The sequence below is a fragment of the Rhopalosiphum padi genome, chromosome 2, assembly GCF_020882245.1.
Source record: "Rhopalosiphum padi isolate XX-2018 chromosome 2, ASM2088224v1, whole genome shotgun sequence".
NCBI classification, from domain to species: Eukaryota; Metazoa; Arthropoda; class Insecta; order Hemiptera; family Aphididae; genus Rhopalosiphum; species Rhopalosiphum padi.
In genome coordinates this window covers 88,623,342-88,638,202 of record NC_083598.1, presented here as the reverse complement: position 1 = coordinate 88,638,202, position 14,861 = coordinate 88,623,342, and the positions used below count along the sequence as shown (strand labels likewise).

General features: G+C 26.6%; 1 protein-coding gene across 1 annotated transcript; it reads right to left on the bottom strand.

Moving 5' to 3' along the window:
• Positions 1-1,161: 1,161 nt before the first annotated feature.
• LOC132919131 (ATP-dependent Clp protease ATP-binding subunit clpX-like, mitochondrial) lies at positions 1,162-14,449 on the bottom strand. The gene is made up of 6 exons (XM_060980478.1): positions 14,300-14,449; positions 12,080-12,226; positions 11,847-12,008; positions 10,194-10,415; positions 8,009-8,105; positions 1,162-1,346 (listed from the first exon to the last, which is right to left on the bottom strand). Exons 1-6 carry the CDS (start codon positions 14,447-14,449, stop codon positions 1,162-1,164), a joined length of 963 nt encoding a protein of 320 aa, XP_060836461.1.
• Between the last annotated feature and the right edge of the window lie 412 nt (positions 14,450-14,861).

Below are 14,861 nucleotides of genomic sequence, written 5' to 3'. Positions count from 1 at the left end.
TTTCCAAGGCATCGACTGCGGGGTTATTAGTCGGCATCACATAATTTATATTGGAAATGAGTTGAATTTTCATAACGTTTTACTACATTAAATTACATTAAATCACTATTATAAATGTGTACGTTGTTTTCTTAGCCTCTAAATTATTAAATCAGACGACGGAGTTCAATTTTGTTGATAACATTTTCTGGACATCTTGGAAGTGGATGAAAGTATCTCGTATCCATAGGGTACCTATCCGGTAGTTTCTGAATTGACGGCAATCGATGAGTATGTGCTTGACCGTAATGAGTGTTCCGCTAGTATCGCACGAGGGCGAGTCTTCTTTGGCCACAAGAAAACCGTGTGTCATGCGATTATGGCCTATTCGGAGACGACCAAAAATAACCTCATCCCTTCTGGACATCACGTATGGTTTGGGCCATGTTAATATTATTTGCTTGATTTATTTGAACTATAGTCATTATTGACATTTGTCCAGAGGTTTTGCCATTCATCCATATAATTGAATCTAATTGGATTTCAAAAGTATTTGTCTGATATGTGGAGACATACTTCAAAAACAGAGATACTTGTTGTTTCTTTAGCTTTTAAAACAGTTTTTTCGTTTCTTCTGCAAGTTCTATTGTTATACTAACGTGTCCCGGTATCCATCCGGTAACAGATATATTATTTTTACGGTCGTTAAATTCATTGATTATTTGGCTGATAATAAATTGGTTGTGCTCTATTTAAATTATATTATTTTCTGATTAGAGTGCTTAAAGAATCCGACATTATTAGGTAATGCTTATCATAAGCATCATAGTGACTACTTTGGATGGCCGTGACTATCACTAAGACATCCACGGTAAAATTACTGGATTTATTATTGGTTTTTAATTGCATATCTGTATCATTAGATAATACGGCTAAACATGTCTTATGCTCGATTTTCGGTGCGTTAGTATATTATATAATATGTGTTCGTGTGCCGAGTACGATTTCAGTAGTTCGTATAATGAAAACTTTTATATATGTTTTTATCCGTTGTGATTTAATTGTGGTATCATAGGCTTAAGTCTATTTTATCTCTCTATTAAATCGCCAAGGAAGTACATTTATTTCAGTGCATCGAATTATATTATTGATTGAAATTTCGTTTTTTATAATAAATTCTCGTTATCTTTTGTATAGTCGTGGAATGAGATGAGATATACTTGTCAGCTTTACCTGGTTAGTTTTTTTTATGATTTTATAGTACGACGAGTACATAGGATTTTCTTGGTGTTTGGATATTTTTATTTTATATCTTGTTTCGAGTATTTTACTCTTTAATGAGAGAGGCGGTTTGCCAGATATACAAAGTATTCTGGCGACTGGGTTACTTTTAAACATCACACGAGTTGATATTATAATAAATATTGTTTTTTCTTGCAAAAAACAACATATCATATTCAATAATTCATAATAATTGATTAAATAATAACTAAAACCCTAGTATTATGTATATATGGCATATGCGTATATATTATTGGTTGTATATTATTATTTTTATTATTTTTATTTCTTATAAATCGACATGTTTATTTTCATCTACTGCCCCAAATATATACACATAAAAAAAATTATCATTCATAATGAGTATTATTTTTTTTCAGTGTTGATAAAACCAACATAAATAGGAATTGATTGAGGAAAATAATAATAATGACAACACAGGAATTTCATTACCATATAATTAAGTAATTTATTTTTATTAAAATTCATTCAAAAACGAAATTGCATTTCTTTTATGGTAAATAAACTGAATCTACAACATAATTATTGCTTATTGGGTTCATCATTAAATCTAAAACACTAGTCGCGTGTGTCCACATTGGTAGTATTACTAGTACTTACACGTCACTGGCGTTACAACTAAAATAATATATTCCCATATTAAATTGGCAAATCGATGGAATACCGTTTGGGACGCAGCGGTTTATCGAAATTGCCTATACGTCACGCCGCCGTTCTCGACAATGTAAAAAATAGCAACGACAATAACGTTATTTATCATTCTATAAACGGAAAGCTAGTTGCGCGTTTTAAACTCATCATTTGTCTATTTTTTTCTTTGTTCTCTATTATTATAGAATGATTTTTATATTTAAACCAACAAAAATAGATAGTATAGTCGATTACATTTTGATATGACCATACCAAATGACACATGTTATTTTTTTAAATAATTTAATATATTCCATAAAAATATTAAACGTCGAATAATATTTTTTTTATAGTTTTAAAATATGTTGATGGTTAGAAATTAAGACTTATGTGGAGTATTATAGTAATAATATACTTATATACCTAATAAAAATAATTGTATAACCATATAACCATTTTTCTATCAACGATTTATTATTGTTTTGTACAGTATGTTTTCTTAAAATTTTATTTTGCTCTTTAATGCTTATAACTTATTTATTAAAATTTGACTCTGCGAAGTAAGCATATAATACAAAACGATAAATACATTAAAAATCCTAAACAAAGAACTAACAATTATTTATTTTATTTATTTATTTTTTAAATTGACTCACTAATTAGTAATTAATTTGTTTTATTAATTTAATTCAGTACATATTAACAAACAATGATTATTGTACTTGAAAATGATATTAATTTTTCAATCATTATTTCTGAATTATATAATCTGTATATTATAATCTTTTTGCAATAAGTTTAAGTGATAGTGAAGGTATTCAATAATTATAAATATTTAAAAAAAAAACAAGAAACAAAATTATAAACATAACAATATCAAATCAGTATGATGCTTGTGTGAAAGAGCCAACCTGTGTTTAGACATCATGAAGTTGAAAATTAATAAATATAAAAAATTATAAAAAAAATCTACTAATTATTTGTATTCTTGTTACAGCTAATACTACATAATGTTAAATACAAATATACACTGGTTTTCTTAGTTTAAGCTGTACATATGTATATATGTTTGAGATATGAAATAATTTTGTTGATGTTGTCTTCGATTGGACCAAGGGTCTTAAAGAGGTTATCAAGTATTCATAATCTTATTCTAATTTTCATGTAGTTTCGAGAGTACACAAGGGAGGAGCTGACCGTAAGAGATTCTCCAAAATGTTGGCACAGTATTGGCTTTTCTCTTTGCATAAGATTGTTATGGGACATTTCGAGTGACCTATACGCGCAGTCTGTTTATAATTACTTCATTTTTTAAATTGATCGAATGGGGTTAATGCCAGTATGTGGTAATATTTTTGATTTAAACTGTCATTTTCATAAATATATATATATATATATACAGTGAAACCTCTATAATATAGTGGACAGCCACGGGAAATTAAAAAATGTCCACTATTGAGAAAACCTCTACTTAATATGGACATTTGCGTGAAATTACTAAATGTCCACTATAGGGAGACACTATAGGGAATTGGTTATACACTGTATATGAACATATACATAGGAATATTAATTTATTATTTATTATACTATAATATAAGTATGTGTATGTATATTGTATGTATAATGTATGTATTAAAAATTATTATAAGAATGTTTAATGATTATGTACGATTAAAAAAATCTGTAATTTTTTTTTGTATACATTTTTTCTGCTTTTCACAATGAATTTGTAAATTGGCTACCATTGATAATGCGATTTCATTTTCTTTATTTTTAAAATATGTATTGTTTTCCAAACTTCTTCAAACGTTGGATTGTATATCGACTCGTATTCTTCTACTTCTTCTTACTTAAACGTTTTCGATATATACATGTATTGTGTCCACGTACACTATTGGTAGTGTCCACTATTAAGAGGTTATAGCTCTTATTATGTGCATACATTTTTGCCGGGGAATTTAGAAGTGTCCACTATTGGGAAGGGTCCACTATTGAGAGGTGTCCATTAATTGAGGTTTCACTGTAATATATATATATATATATATATCAGTATAGGTGAACAGTAAGTGAGTATATTATTTTAGTCAAAGGGTTAATTACTGTTTCTCGATCTACTTCGTCAACTTTCTCTTCACCATCAATTCAACAACGGCCTGGTGGCCACATAAACTGTATTTTCTAGTTAGCTTTTGCAATGATGTTACTTATTTTAATTGCTTAACATTGTTAAGAGCGCTGAGCGAATCTGTACAAATGTTAATACCTATAGTAGGATCAGAAAATTGAATGGCTATGTGGATTCCCTCGAGAAGTTTTATAAATACTATTATGGTCAAATAGTTTGTAAGATAAGAATAAGTCGTCGTTTATGGTTGCAATCGAAACACCTGAGTTGGTTTTGGAAGCATCTGCAATCTGCATAGATTTAACTTATTATTATATAATATGAATACTTAGCAAAACAACACTGAATTTTATTATCATAAGAAAATATATCTTCCCCGATTTCTTTAACCAAATCGTGAATTTACGTGGAAAAAAAACTTTTAACTTTTGGCATTTTTCCAACTACTAAAATAAACAATAATACTAAATATTATATAAAAAAAAATTCAAATACATTCGTGACACGATAGAACGGCTGATTTAAAATAACTGCATACTTTAAAAACTTGTACCTAATACTACAAGTCTACGACATCTAATTATTTGTATTCGTTTCTTATTAATAAATTAAATATAATACAACTAATAATTAAAACTAACTTAATCCATCCTTCTGAAATTATGGTGTAAAAATAAATAACAACCTTTTAAATATTAATAATGAAAAACAATTTTAAAAGTAGAGAAAAACATTAAAAAGAATGATAGTAAGTAATAAAAAAACAACATCAAATTTCCTATATTTGTTATGAAATAAATGTATTTCTTTCATAGTATTATATTTTACTAATAGGAACAAAAAACCAAATACGTTATAACATGATCCAAACTCAACTTACAATTATAGTCTATAAACAATAAACATAGCTAGTTTTTTTTTATTTAGATATTGAGTTTTTTATTATCACATGTCAACATTGAATTTAAGAAACTAGTAAATATAATGATAATATTTTATTTTAGTTAAGTAAATATTTATGAAGTGATAGGTATTATTGCAATTTATTCATACATTTATTATTACTTATTGCAATTTTAATTATTAAAACTTTTAATTATAATATAGTTAAAGACCATATTTTTTAATTATTTAGATATTAGGTCCAATGGACCTATGGTAATACAAACTTATTTTTTCAAATGACGACCGAACTTTTTTACTATAAATTATTAAGCATGATTTTTAATATATCTAAATCAAAATTTGAACAAATAGTTTCCGAGTTATTCAAACATATGTATCACACACATGGGTATATGTAAAATTGTCTATTGTCATCTTCATGATACACATTGAGTATACTAAGGAAAAATATAAACTTAAAAATTATTATTATAAAAATATGTTAAATTAGATCTAGGTATAGTATTCATTATACGAGAACAATTTTTACTGATTATAAAATATTGGTATTTATTATTAACATTTTCAGATCATCATAGCTTCCATATTTTCCAAGACTATTATCGTTGCATATTTTATTGTTTTATTTTTATTTATTCTTCAAGAAAATAATGGATATAGTACACAAAATTAAATAATTCGAACATCACTAGTCTGTATTTAAATCTAGATACAACATTTTCAAATAAGCCGTCTAATATTAATGATTTATGGGAGAAAAAAGGATTCTTGTTTGAAAAAAAAAGAATTTGGTATTATACTAGGATAATATTTAAATAATAAATAGTATAAAAAATCTAAGTATTTGAAAATATGGTCATTATTATTTATGAAAATTCCAAAAATCAGGTTTATAGTAAATTCTTTATCATAGAAAAAATAAGAATGATCACATTTAGATAATAACTTATTTTAATTTGGTTTAATTTTTTTTTTTTTTTTTGAAAGAGTATAACACGAAAGTATGCCACATAATATTATATTGCAATGAATGACAGGTGCCGCGCGCTGGTTGGCCATCTGCATGTTATACGCAATTCACCATGAGAAAATACTGAATTTTATGAATTGAATATTATATGAATAATATATTGCATTATTTTAATAATAATACAAAAAATTGTTTAATCAACAGTAATTATTAATGTCTGTTAAATAAAAATTGTGTTTAGTTAAGTAAACCGAAAGCCTTACGATATATTAATATTCTATCGATTACTAAGAGAAATAATATTACGTGTAAATAGTAGTCGGTCGATTATTGCGTAGCAGTATTCTGTAAGAGGAGAGGGCTTGTATTACAGGCGATTATTAAGATTTTGTGGTATTACCGCTGAATTAGAGATGGGGCGTGGTTGGTCTGAAAATCTTTGCTACCCCGAAAATATTAGTCACGCCACCGAGACCATAATTTATAATATAGATCCAAGTGTGCGCACGTTCCGTATTGTCTTCGCAAATAAATAATGATAATTTATATATATATATATATATATAATATCACGTAGGCACCATAATATATTGTATAAATATTAAATTATAATATATTATCATATAATACGAGGAGGAATATTAATTATAATTTTTATAGTTTATGCCGTAGACGGCACGTCATCATCATATATAATCACTATTTTTGTATAATATTAAAATGTGATGAATGTTATTATTATGTTTTATTTATTTTCTTATCGGTCCCGTTCAGTTCATATAGTGGCACGATGAACGATCACCAAAGGAAGACAATAATTTAAAATATTATTAAAATACTACCTATACCTAATGACTAGAGCTAGGGACTTCATACTATAAAAAACCGTAAAATATGCATTAAAGAATCACTAATTAAGCTATTAAAATATGCATTAAAAAAATAAATAGAATCATAGAATTGCAATTGAATAAAATACACTAGTATTTGCAAAATTGCCAAAATTATAAATTATTTATTATTATTTTTATTTTCCGATCTATTATCTTTGAATCACGTTTACGATGTACAAAAAAGTAACAATATACAAGTGATTAACAAGAAAAATACAAACACTAAGTCCTAGAAGTCCTTAGCCCTACATATAATACTACATATATTTACTATTCTTATAAGTACCTAGTTTATATACCTATCCTTTTGTACCCGTCGTTGTTGTATTTACAAATCACCGCCTTAATGGTACCTATAGGATGTTTCAACTATTTTTTGAAATATTATAATATAATACGTATTTAATATTTAGTATTAATAGCGCAAGTAGGTTGATATATCGACCATGAACACGATCATGTAACTCTATATACAAACGATTCTACTGTTAAGTATACATAAATATTATATATAAACGATTATATTAGTCATTATTACGTTAATTAAGTAACATCATTTAAGTATTATATCTTTGACAATATAAAAAAGAATGAACAATATTCGTCGTCTGGGCACGTTGTCACAATGTTGCTGTTGTGGCTGTGTGTTCGGTCGGACCGCTGCTAACGGACGCGTGGGAGACGGCTGGGATGCCCTCAAGCTCCGGTGGAAGTCGGCTGTCACGGATAACATACGCACCGATTGACAATCCTATAGGGACAGACAAAATCGCGAACAAAACATCGCAATTAAAACACAAACACCACAACCGCCAGAAAAAACACGAAGTACAAAACGGGCAACGTGGTATACTATAAGGCACGCCAGGGGTTCCATGCCGGTTTCGCACCGAAATGGTGGGGGCCGGTAAGGCTGGAAAAGCTGGTTGGAAAAAGAGTATTCCTTACCAACTAGCTACCGCCGCGGAAAATACACGCATCGTGCCTAAAACAAAAAAACACACACACACACACACACAACAGTGGCGCGCGACAAATATAATAACATAGTTGAAAAATATATGCATATTTTTCGAATCAATGGGTTAGTGTACTAAAAATTAGTATAAATATTAAATATTTTCAAAACCGTGTTAAATAAATTAAACTTTGGCTCTTGTATCCATTTTGGTTTCTTTTAACGTTGGCGTCTTTTATAATATGGTTTGATTTTACCATTGACTACATCCTCAGTTATATGTATAATTACTATATCAGATCCAGGAACTATACGTATTGGATCCGACAAAATTGATGCCTGTAGAAATTTTAAGTAATATGCTATGTAAATTAGTTTATTTTAATTTTACAAACAATTTACTAAGTACAGTAGTAGTAATTGTAGTATGTAACTATGTAAGCATAATTTTTAAGTCGAAGACACAATAATATTTTGCCAAAATATATAATAATAAGAATATAATAAAATTTATAATAAACAGGGTGATTCTTTTATCAAACTACACTCATTATTTTAAAAAGTATATAATTTTTTCAAAATTTTTATTTTTTTCACTCTTATAGTTAATAGTAAAAACACTATCGACTTTTGATTTTTAAATGGCAACCTATATTTAAAATGTCATACAATAGTAGGGCTTTTTTTATGAATTTTAACGTTCAAATTATTATTTTTCGTTAATTGGTTAGCGAGATATAGCTTTTCAAAGTTGGTCGGTTTTCGGTTTTTATAATACTTCTTATTTCTGAAGACCAGTAGTCACATGGGTAATAAATAGTAATAAGAGGTACATATTTTAACATGTTATAAATTAGTTATCGACTATCGTTCAACGCAGTAATGATAATGAACTTTATACCTGTAGGTTGTGTTGGGGGCAGTCGTCCAATAGTCTACCATTCTTATCATTTTTCCGGACAAGTGCTTATCACTCTAAATAAATGGGTACTTTTTGTTTGTAAAGACTGCGGTATAGGTAAAAGCCGTGGACTAAGATATACCTTATACCTTTATATGGTCCGTAGTAATAGCAGAGAATCATACGGCATATAGAAAGATAGCGATTATCAAAGACGGAGGAGAATAAAGATTGTGCACAGTTTTTTTAACAATTTAATCCTTACATATTATATTACAACTCGATCAATTACACAGCAGCATTCTATTAATAGAATAAAATATTTAAATAGTTCAATCTACAACCATCGGCGTAACTAGGGGGGCTCGGCATCCTTGTATTTTTATTTAGCCCCCTATAAGGTTTTACTTTTTAGACTCAATTAGCCTTCAAATTATTTTAAACTTTGGTTTTCTAGGACTCTAGCCCCTGTAACTATTAAATCCTAGTTACGCCCATGTCTACAACCGTGGTCTATGCTAAAACAGCTTTAAGTATTATCTTTCTGTATTTCTTTAGTGATATTAATTGTCTTCAAAACGATGTAAAACATGTCTTGAAGGAAATTTAATTACAAGATAATTATTACAATGAATTATAATGAATTTGATCAATGCGACAAATGAATTTTGGTCATTGTTTACTGTACTCGTTCTACGTTTAGTTTGCGTGAAACTTCCAAAATCATGCAGATTTTTATACAAATATGGAAAGAAAGAAAATGCTGGATAAGAGTGTCTAGATACCGATTTTTATATAACCAACACAATATACATATATTTTAATATAAAATTTAATGTAGATACATAGCTGTATCAGACAATTTGATATATGTTGAGATATTGTTCTACATAATTTATTTATGACTTATGTTTTAACACACATAATATGTAAAGAATAAAAATAATAATTTATATAAAGCTTGATGCTGCTCTACAATTTTTTTTTAGTTTTTTGAAATTAGTTAGGATTCATGTTGGTAGATTTCATTAAATTTTGGAATACGGTATATTTATAAATTCAATGATTGGGCAACACATGATTAATTAAGTGCACATATAATTGATATTTGTCAAACACATTTATGCTTTAAGCAATAACACCTTATTTTAAGTCATAACTCATAAGGGCCCTATTTTTTATATAATGTATATTTTTTACATTTAAATAATCAAAAATTGATAGCGATTTCACTATTAAATATAATGGTGAAACAAATTAAAATAGTATATAGTTTTAGAAAAATATGAAACTAAATATTTTGAAGAAAAAAAAAATTGAAAAAGTCAATACTTTTTGAAATAATGAATGTTGTTTGATAAAACAATCATCTTGTATATAATATACTAATAATTTTTCATAAAAAAAATCAATAAATTGAATTACTAATTGTATTTTGTTAGTAAATGTTAAATTTTGAGTGGGTAATTATTTCAGTGCCAAAATTTTCTTAAAAAATTAGATTAGAATTAAGAATACAATATTACCAAAATTTCTATTAACCCTTGAGCACCTATTTTTTTTTCTAGGGCTTGTGAGGCAATCGCTCTTAGTGCATCATCTGTGAATGTTAACTGGACATTGCGTAAGCTAAATAGTAACTTGAACTGTTTGACTATACCATTTTTTGGCTCAGTAAGAATATCGAATAGTTTGTTCCTATTTAAGTATTGGAATGGGGCTAAATCTGGAAACTTTTTAACAAGCTCCTAGTAAAAATAAAATAACATGTATTAAAATGTATCTTATGCAATAATATAATTAATAAAAACAAATACTTAGAATAAAACACTATATTTAAATTAAATAAGTTTTAGATGTTCACGGGTCATTAAATTCAATTGCCCAACACCTTAATTGCCCGACACTATATTTGCCCGATACTACACTTGCCCGACAATATCAAATTAAATTATGAATAAATTTTAATCAAAAATTATTCAAAATATTATATTATATTATGTTATTTACAAAATTAATTTTACATTTAAAATTATACAACTTATAATAACACATTTCTATGGCATAACAAATTGTGTTTTAAATAAATATGATGACACGTCATAATATCCTGCGTAAATATTAATTCAAAATTTCAACCTTTTTATAGAAGAAACATAGATATTAATACAATATAATTATTATTAACGTTTATAAAATACAAACAAATTAATTATAAAATGTTAAAATGATAAGTTTTTCGTAAAAAAGTATTATACTTATTATAATTATTATTACAATACTAAGTTATGTGCTATTGCTTTTAAGTATTTATTGTTATTCGTAGTACCTAGTATTTATTCGCTAGGTACAAAATCAAAAGCTGATAATTTTTTTATTTTGTAAGAAAATATTACATCCGTGGAGTACCTATTATTATGTACGTGGGAATGCGGGATATTTTGGTTCAGGGATATTTTTGCGGGAATATTTTGGTTTAGGGATATTTTAACGTGGAACCAATAAATATATGTCAAAAATTAATAATAATAAAAACATTATACTACTTACAAATTACAATTTAATATTATTAGCGATTCCCCTTAGAAATGATAAATTCGATCGATTTCCCCTGTCATTTATAATTGCACTAATATGTTTTATTTATCTTACTTTTTCACATAGAACAATATTATCTAAAATAAATGTACATATATTTTACAAACTCCCTCTATTGTTAAACATAATATATTCCCATAGTTGTAAGACCTTTACTTAACTGTTATTATCATGTAATTATTACAAGTTAATGACCACAGAAGTTGAAGCATTATTTAAATAATAATAAAAAAAAAAAACAATATTATCCATGATAAAATATTCGTCTGATTTTGGTTTATTTTTTAATTATTGTATATGAAAAATGTAATGTCGGGCCAATTTAGTGTCAGCTAAAAGTAATGTCGGGTAAAACTATTGTCGGGCAAACATATCAGACCCTTCTTTTTTTATTTCTAGTATAGGCATTTCTAGTCAAAACAAAATTGGTATAAAAATTAGTAGTTTAGTAATATATTGAAATTCAAATAACAAATTATTTTATTAATTATTATTTTTAAAATAAGTTAAATGATTTACTCATACCAATAAGTCTATTAATATGCTAAATTAATTGTATTAATAAGTTAATTATGAATTACAGGTAACATTCCAAATTCATATAAATCTCTTGGTTCGACTTTTTTAAACAATTCATCTCGTTCAGCATTTTCTTTTTCAATATCAGTATAATATGAATCTGTTGAAGTATCAGCTCTTCTATTTCTCATTTCACTATCCATCTCTGCACGAGATCCTAGACTCTGAATATAATAACAATAAATTAATTAAATCTAATTAAAGATAGTATATGAATAAACTATTTAGTCTTTACATTTTGATTTATCCTGTGACTTATAATTCTATCAAGACCAGTAAATACTCCAGAAGCAATAAACATTATATCAGTAGTATCAACTTTTACTGTTCTATTCCAACGAAACTTTTTTACTGGTACATTAATAACAGTACCTTCCAACATCTATAAGAAACATAATAAAATTTAATATAAGATATATTATAAAAAGACTATTGTAAAGATAATAATACACCACAGATCACCATATACAGTCTTGGGTAAAAGACGGGGGAAAAGTACAAAAACTTCAATGAAAATATTACATGTTTGAAAATACAGTGAAACCTGACTTAACGGACACCTCTATTAATGGACAAAATGACTAGGTCCCAGAAATAAGATAGGCATTCCAATATATTTTGAGTTTCGACCTGTCTATAACGGACTCTTTCTATTAGGGACATATAGACACTAATATTTACCCCGGCAATTGCATAACGGACAAAAATACTACAAAACAGCAATGATAAAGGAGCGGGACACTTTTCAGCCAAAATAAAACTTTCCCCTTTTGGCCATTTTAGAATGACCCTTTTCAGCCAATACACTATTTTGATCAATGAAATATTCTTCACGTTTTTTTTTTTTATATTAAACTACCAATTTATGTATTGAATTAATTGAAAAATATAAAAACAAAAGTTGTATTATAATTATCAATTTATACAAAAAACGTAAAATTATAGAAATATTTTATTTTTATTTTTAATAAAAATATTATGGATAATCCAACATCTATACGCTATAATGGTCGATAAAAGCAATAAAAGTAATAACTACACTAATTAATTGTATAGAATATTTATGTAGAAGATTGTTTTGTCGAAGATTTAATGTCAATATGTCCTGATGATAATAAATTTAAATCATACTGTAATTATTTAACAGGCACTTATATTAGTGAAGTAAGCATATTTCCTCCTACTATTTGGGTATCAGGCTCTTCTGACTTTACTATAGAAACACAAATGCATACGAGTCTATTATCATTCATATTTTAACCAATGTTTTTAACCAAAGATTCCGCTCCAATTATGTATTGGTTGAATATAATAAATGAAATTCAAACAGAATCATAATATGTAAAAATACGAAGTGCGGATATTCCAAAATTACCAACAAAAAAAAAAGTTTAGAGTCGTCAGGATAAAAACCATACCAGTATAACAAAATATGAGAAAGAAAAATAACACGAATGGAATTTATTGAACGTATTTGCTATAGTTATAAAAAAAAAATTAAATATCCCTATAATTTTATGTTTTTTGAATATATTGATAATATTATAATTTAACTATTGTTTTAAATTTTTTATAAATTAAAATAAATTTAATAGATAATTAATTATATATTATACTATTAATATTATATGATTATTATATAATTTGGTAGTTTAATATAAAAAAAATGTGAAGAATATTTCATTGGTGACCAAACTAATGTATTGGCCGAAAACGGTTCCGCCCTCTATAAAGAACGCAATTAGGTAATTCAATGAAAACACGGATTACGACCGTTTACATTATCGCCAATTGAGATAACGTTAATTTGCAATTTGCAAGTACCTACCTATTTCATATGTAATATTGTAATAATAAAGATTGTACCTAATATTATAAAATATAAAACAATATTAATAAAATGTACGTAAAAATTTTATATATCATGTTTGTAGATTAATTTTATTTTTGAAACACTGAAACCTGTCTACTACGGACCCCTGTCTATAATAGACAGATATATATTATTTTGATCTGTCCGTTATGTACAGGTTTCATTGTAATTAATTATTAAAAAATAAAATAAAATAGACTATAAGTTTATATTATCATTTGTAATTTTTTCTGATTTCTTTTCCTAGTACAATCACATTATGGTACAATGTCCAATTAAGATGATAAATATATTTATTAGTTTTTATTATCAATTTTATCTCGTAAAATTTATTTAAATTTATTTTGTTCACCAATATTGTTTAATATTGTTTTGTATTTAAAAAAATTTATGCCGACTGCTGTTCTCTAATATACCGCATAAAAGATTAAATTTTCAATCTAATAACTTTGTTAAAAAAAAAAACATATATTTGATAATAATAAAAAAAATTTATGACATCACAAGAGATAGATCAATAAGTACCATTAAAAACATTAATTTAGAAAATCACTATGAAATTTAATTAATGATCAAAATTACTTGTAACATTCCTTCTTGGACGCTTTTACCACAGAATAATTCTGTGCTTTTACCTCCAAAATCAATTTTCCTTAATCGACGACTTTCATGTAAACAACTGATATCATCAATTCCATGCAAGAAAACAACTCCTAAAACATTTTTAATCATATTGGATTCTAAATTTATAATAATATTAGAGCGTTTATAAGTTAGTACTACCGTCTTTATCGTATTTATATATATAATTAGTATGCATTGACTAATATTTCAAATAGTAAAACTGACAAATATTGTAATTATTTTTGGATTTAAAATAAAGCAAGTGAGCTATTTGTTTTAGACATTCTAAAATAGAGGCACTTTTTTAAATTTGTTGGATATTTCTGAGAAAACTTCAATAAAAAGTGATCATATTATTACTGAACAATGGTTAATTTAAAAATAAACGTAAATAATATTCTTTAGACGTAAATTTTTTAATACAGAAATGAATACAACTATTTTGCATTGCCGCATTGGTATATATTGAATGAATATGTTAATTGTTAGATGTCTTGAGAGCAAAATATTTCACTTTACC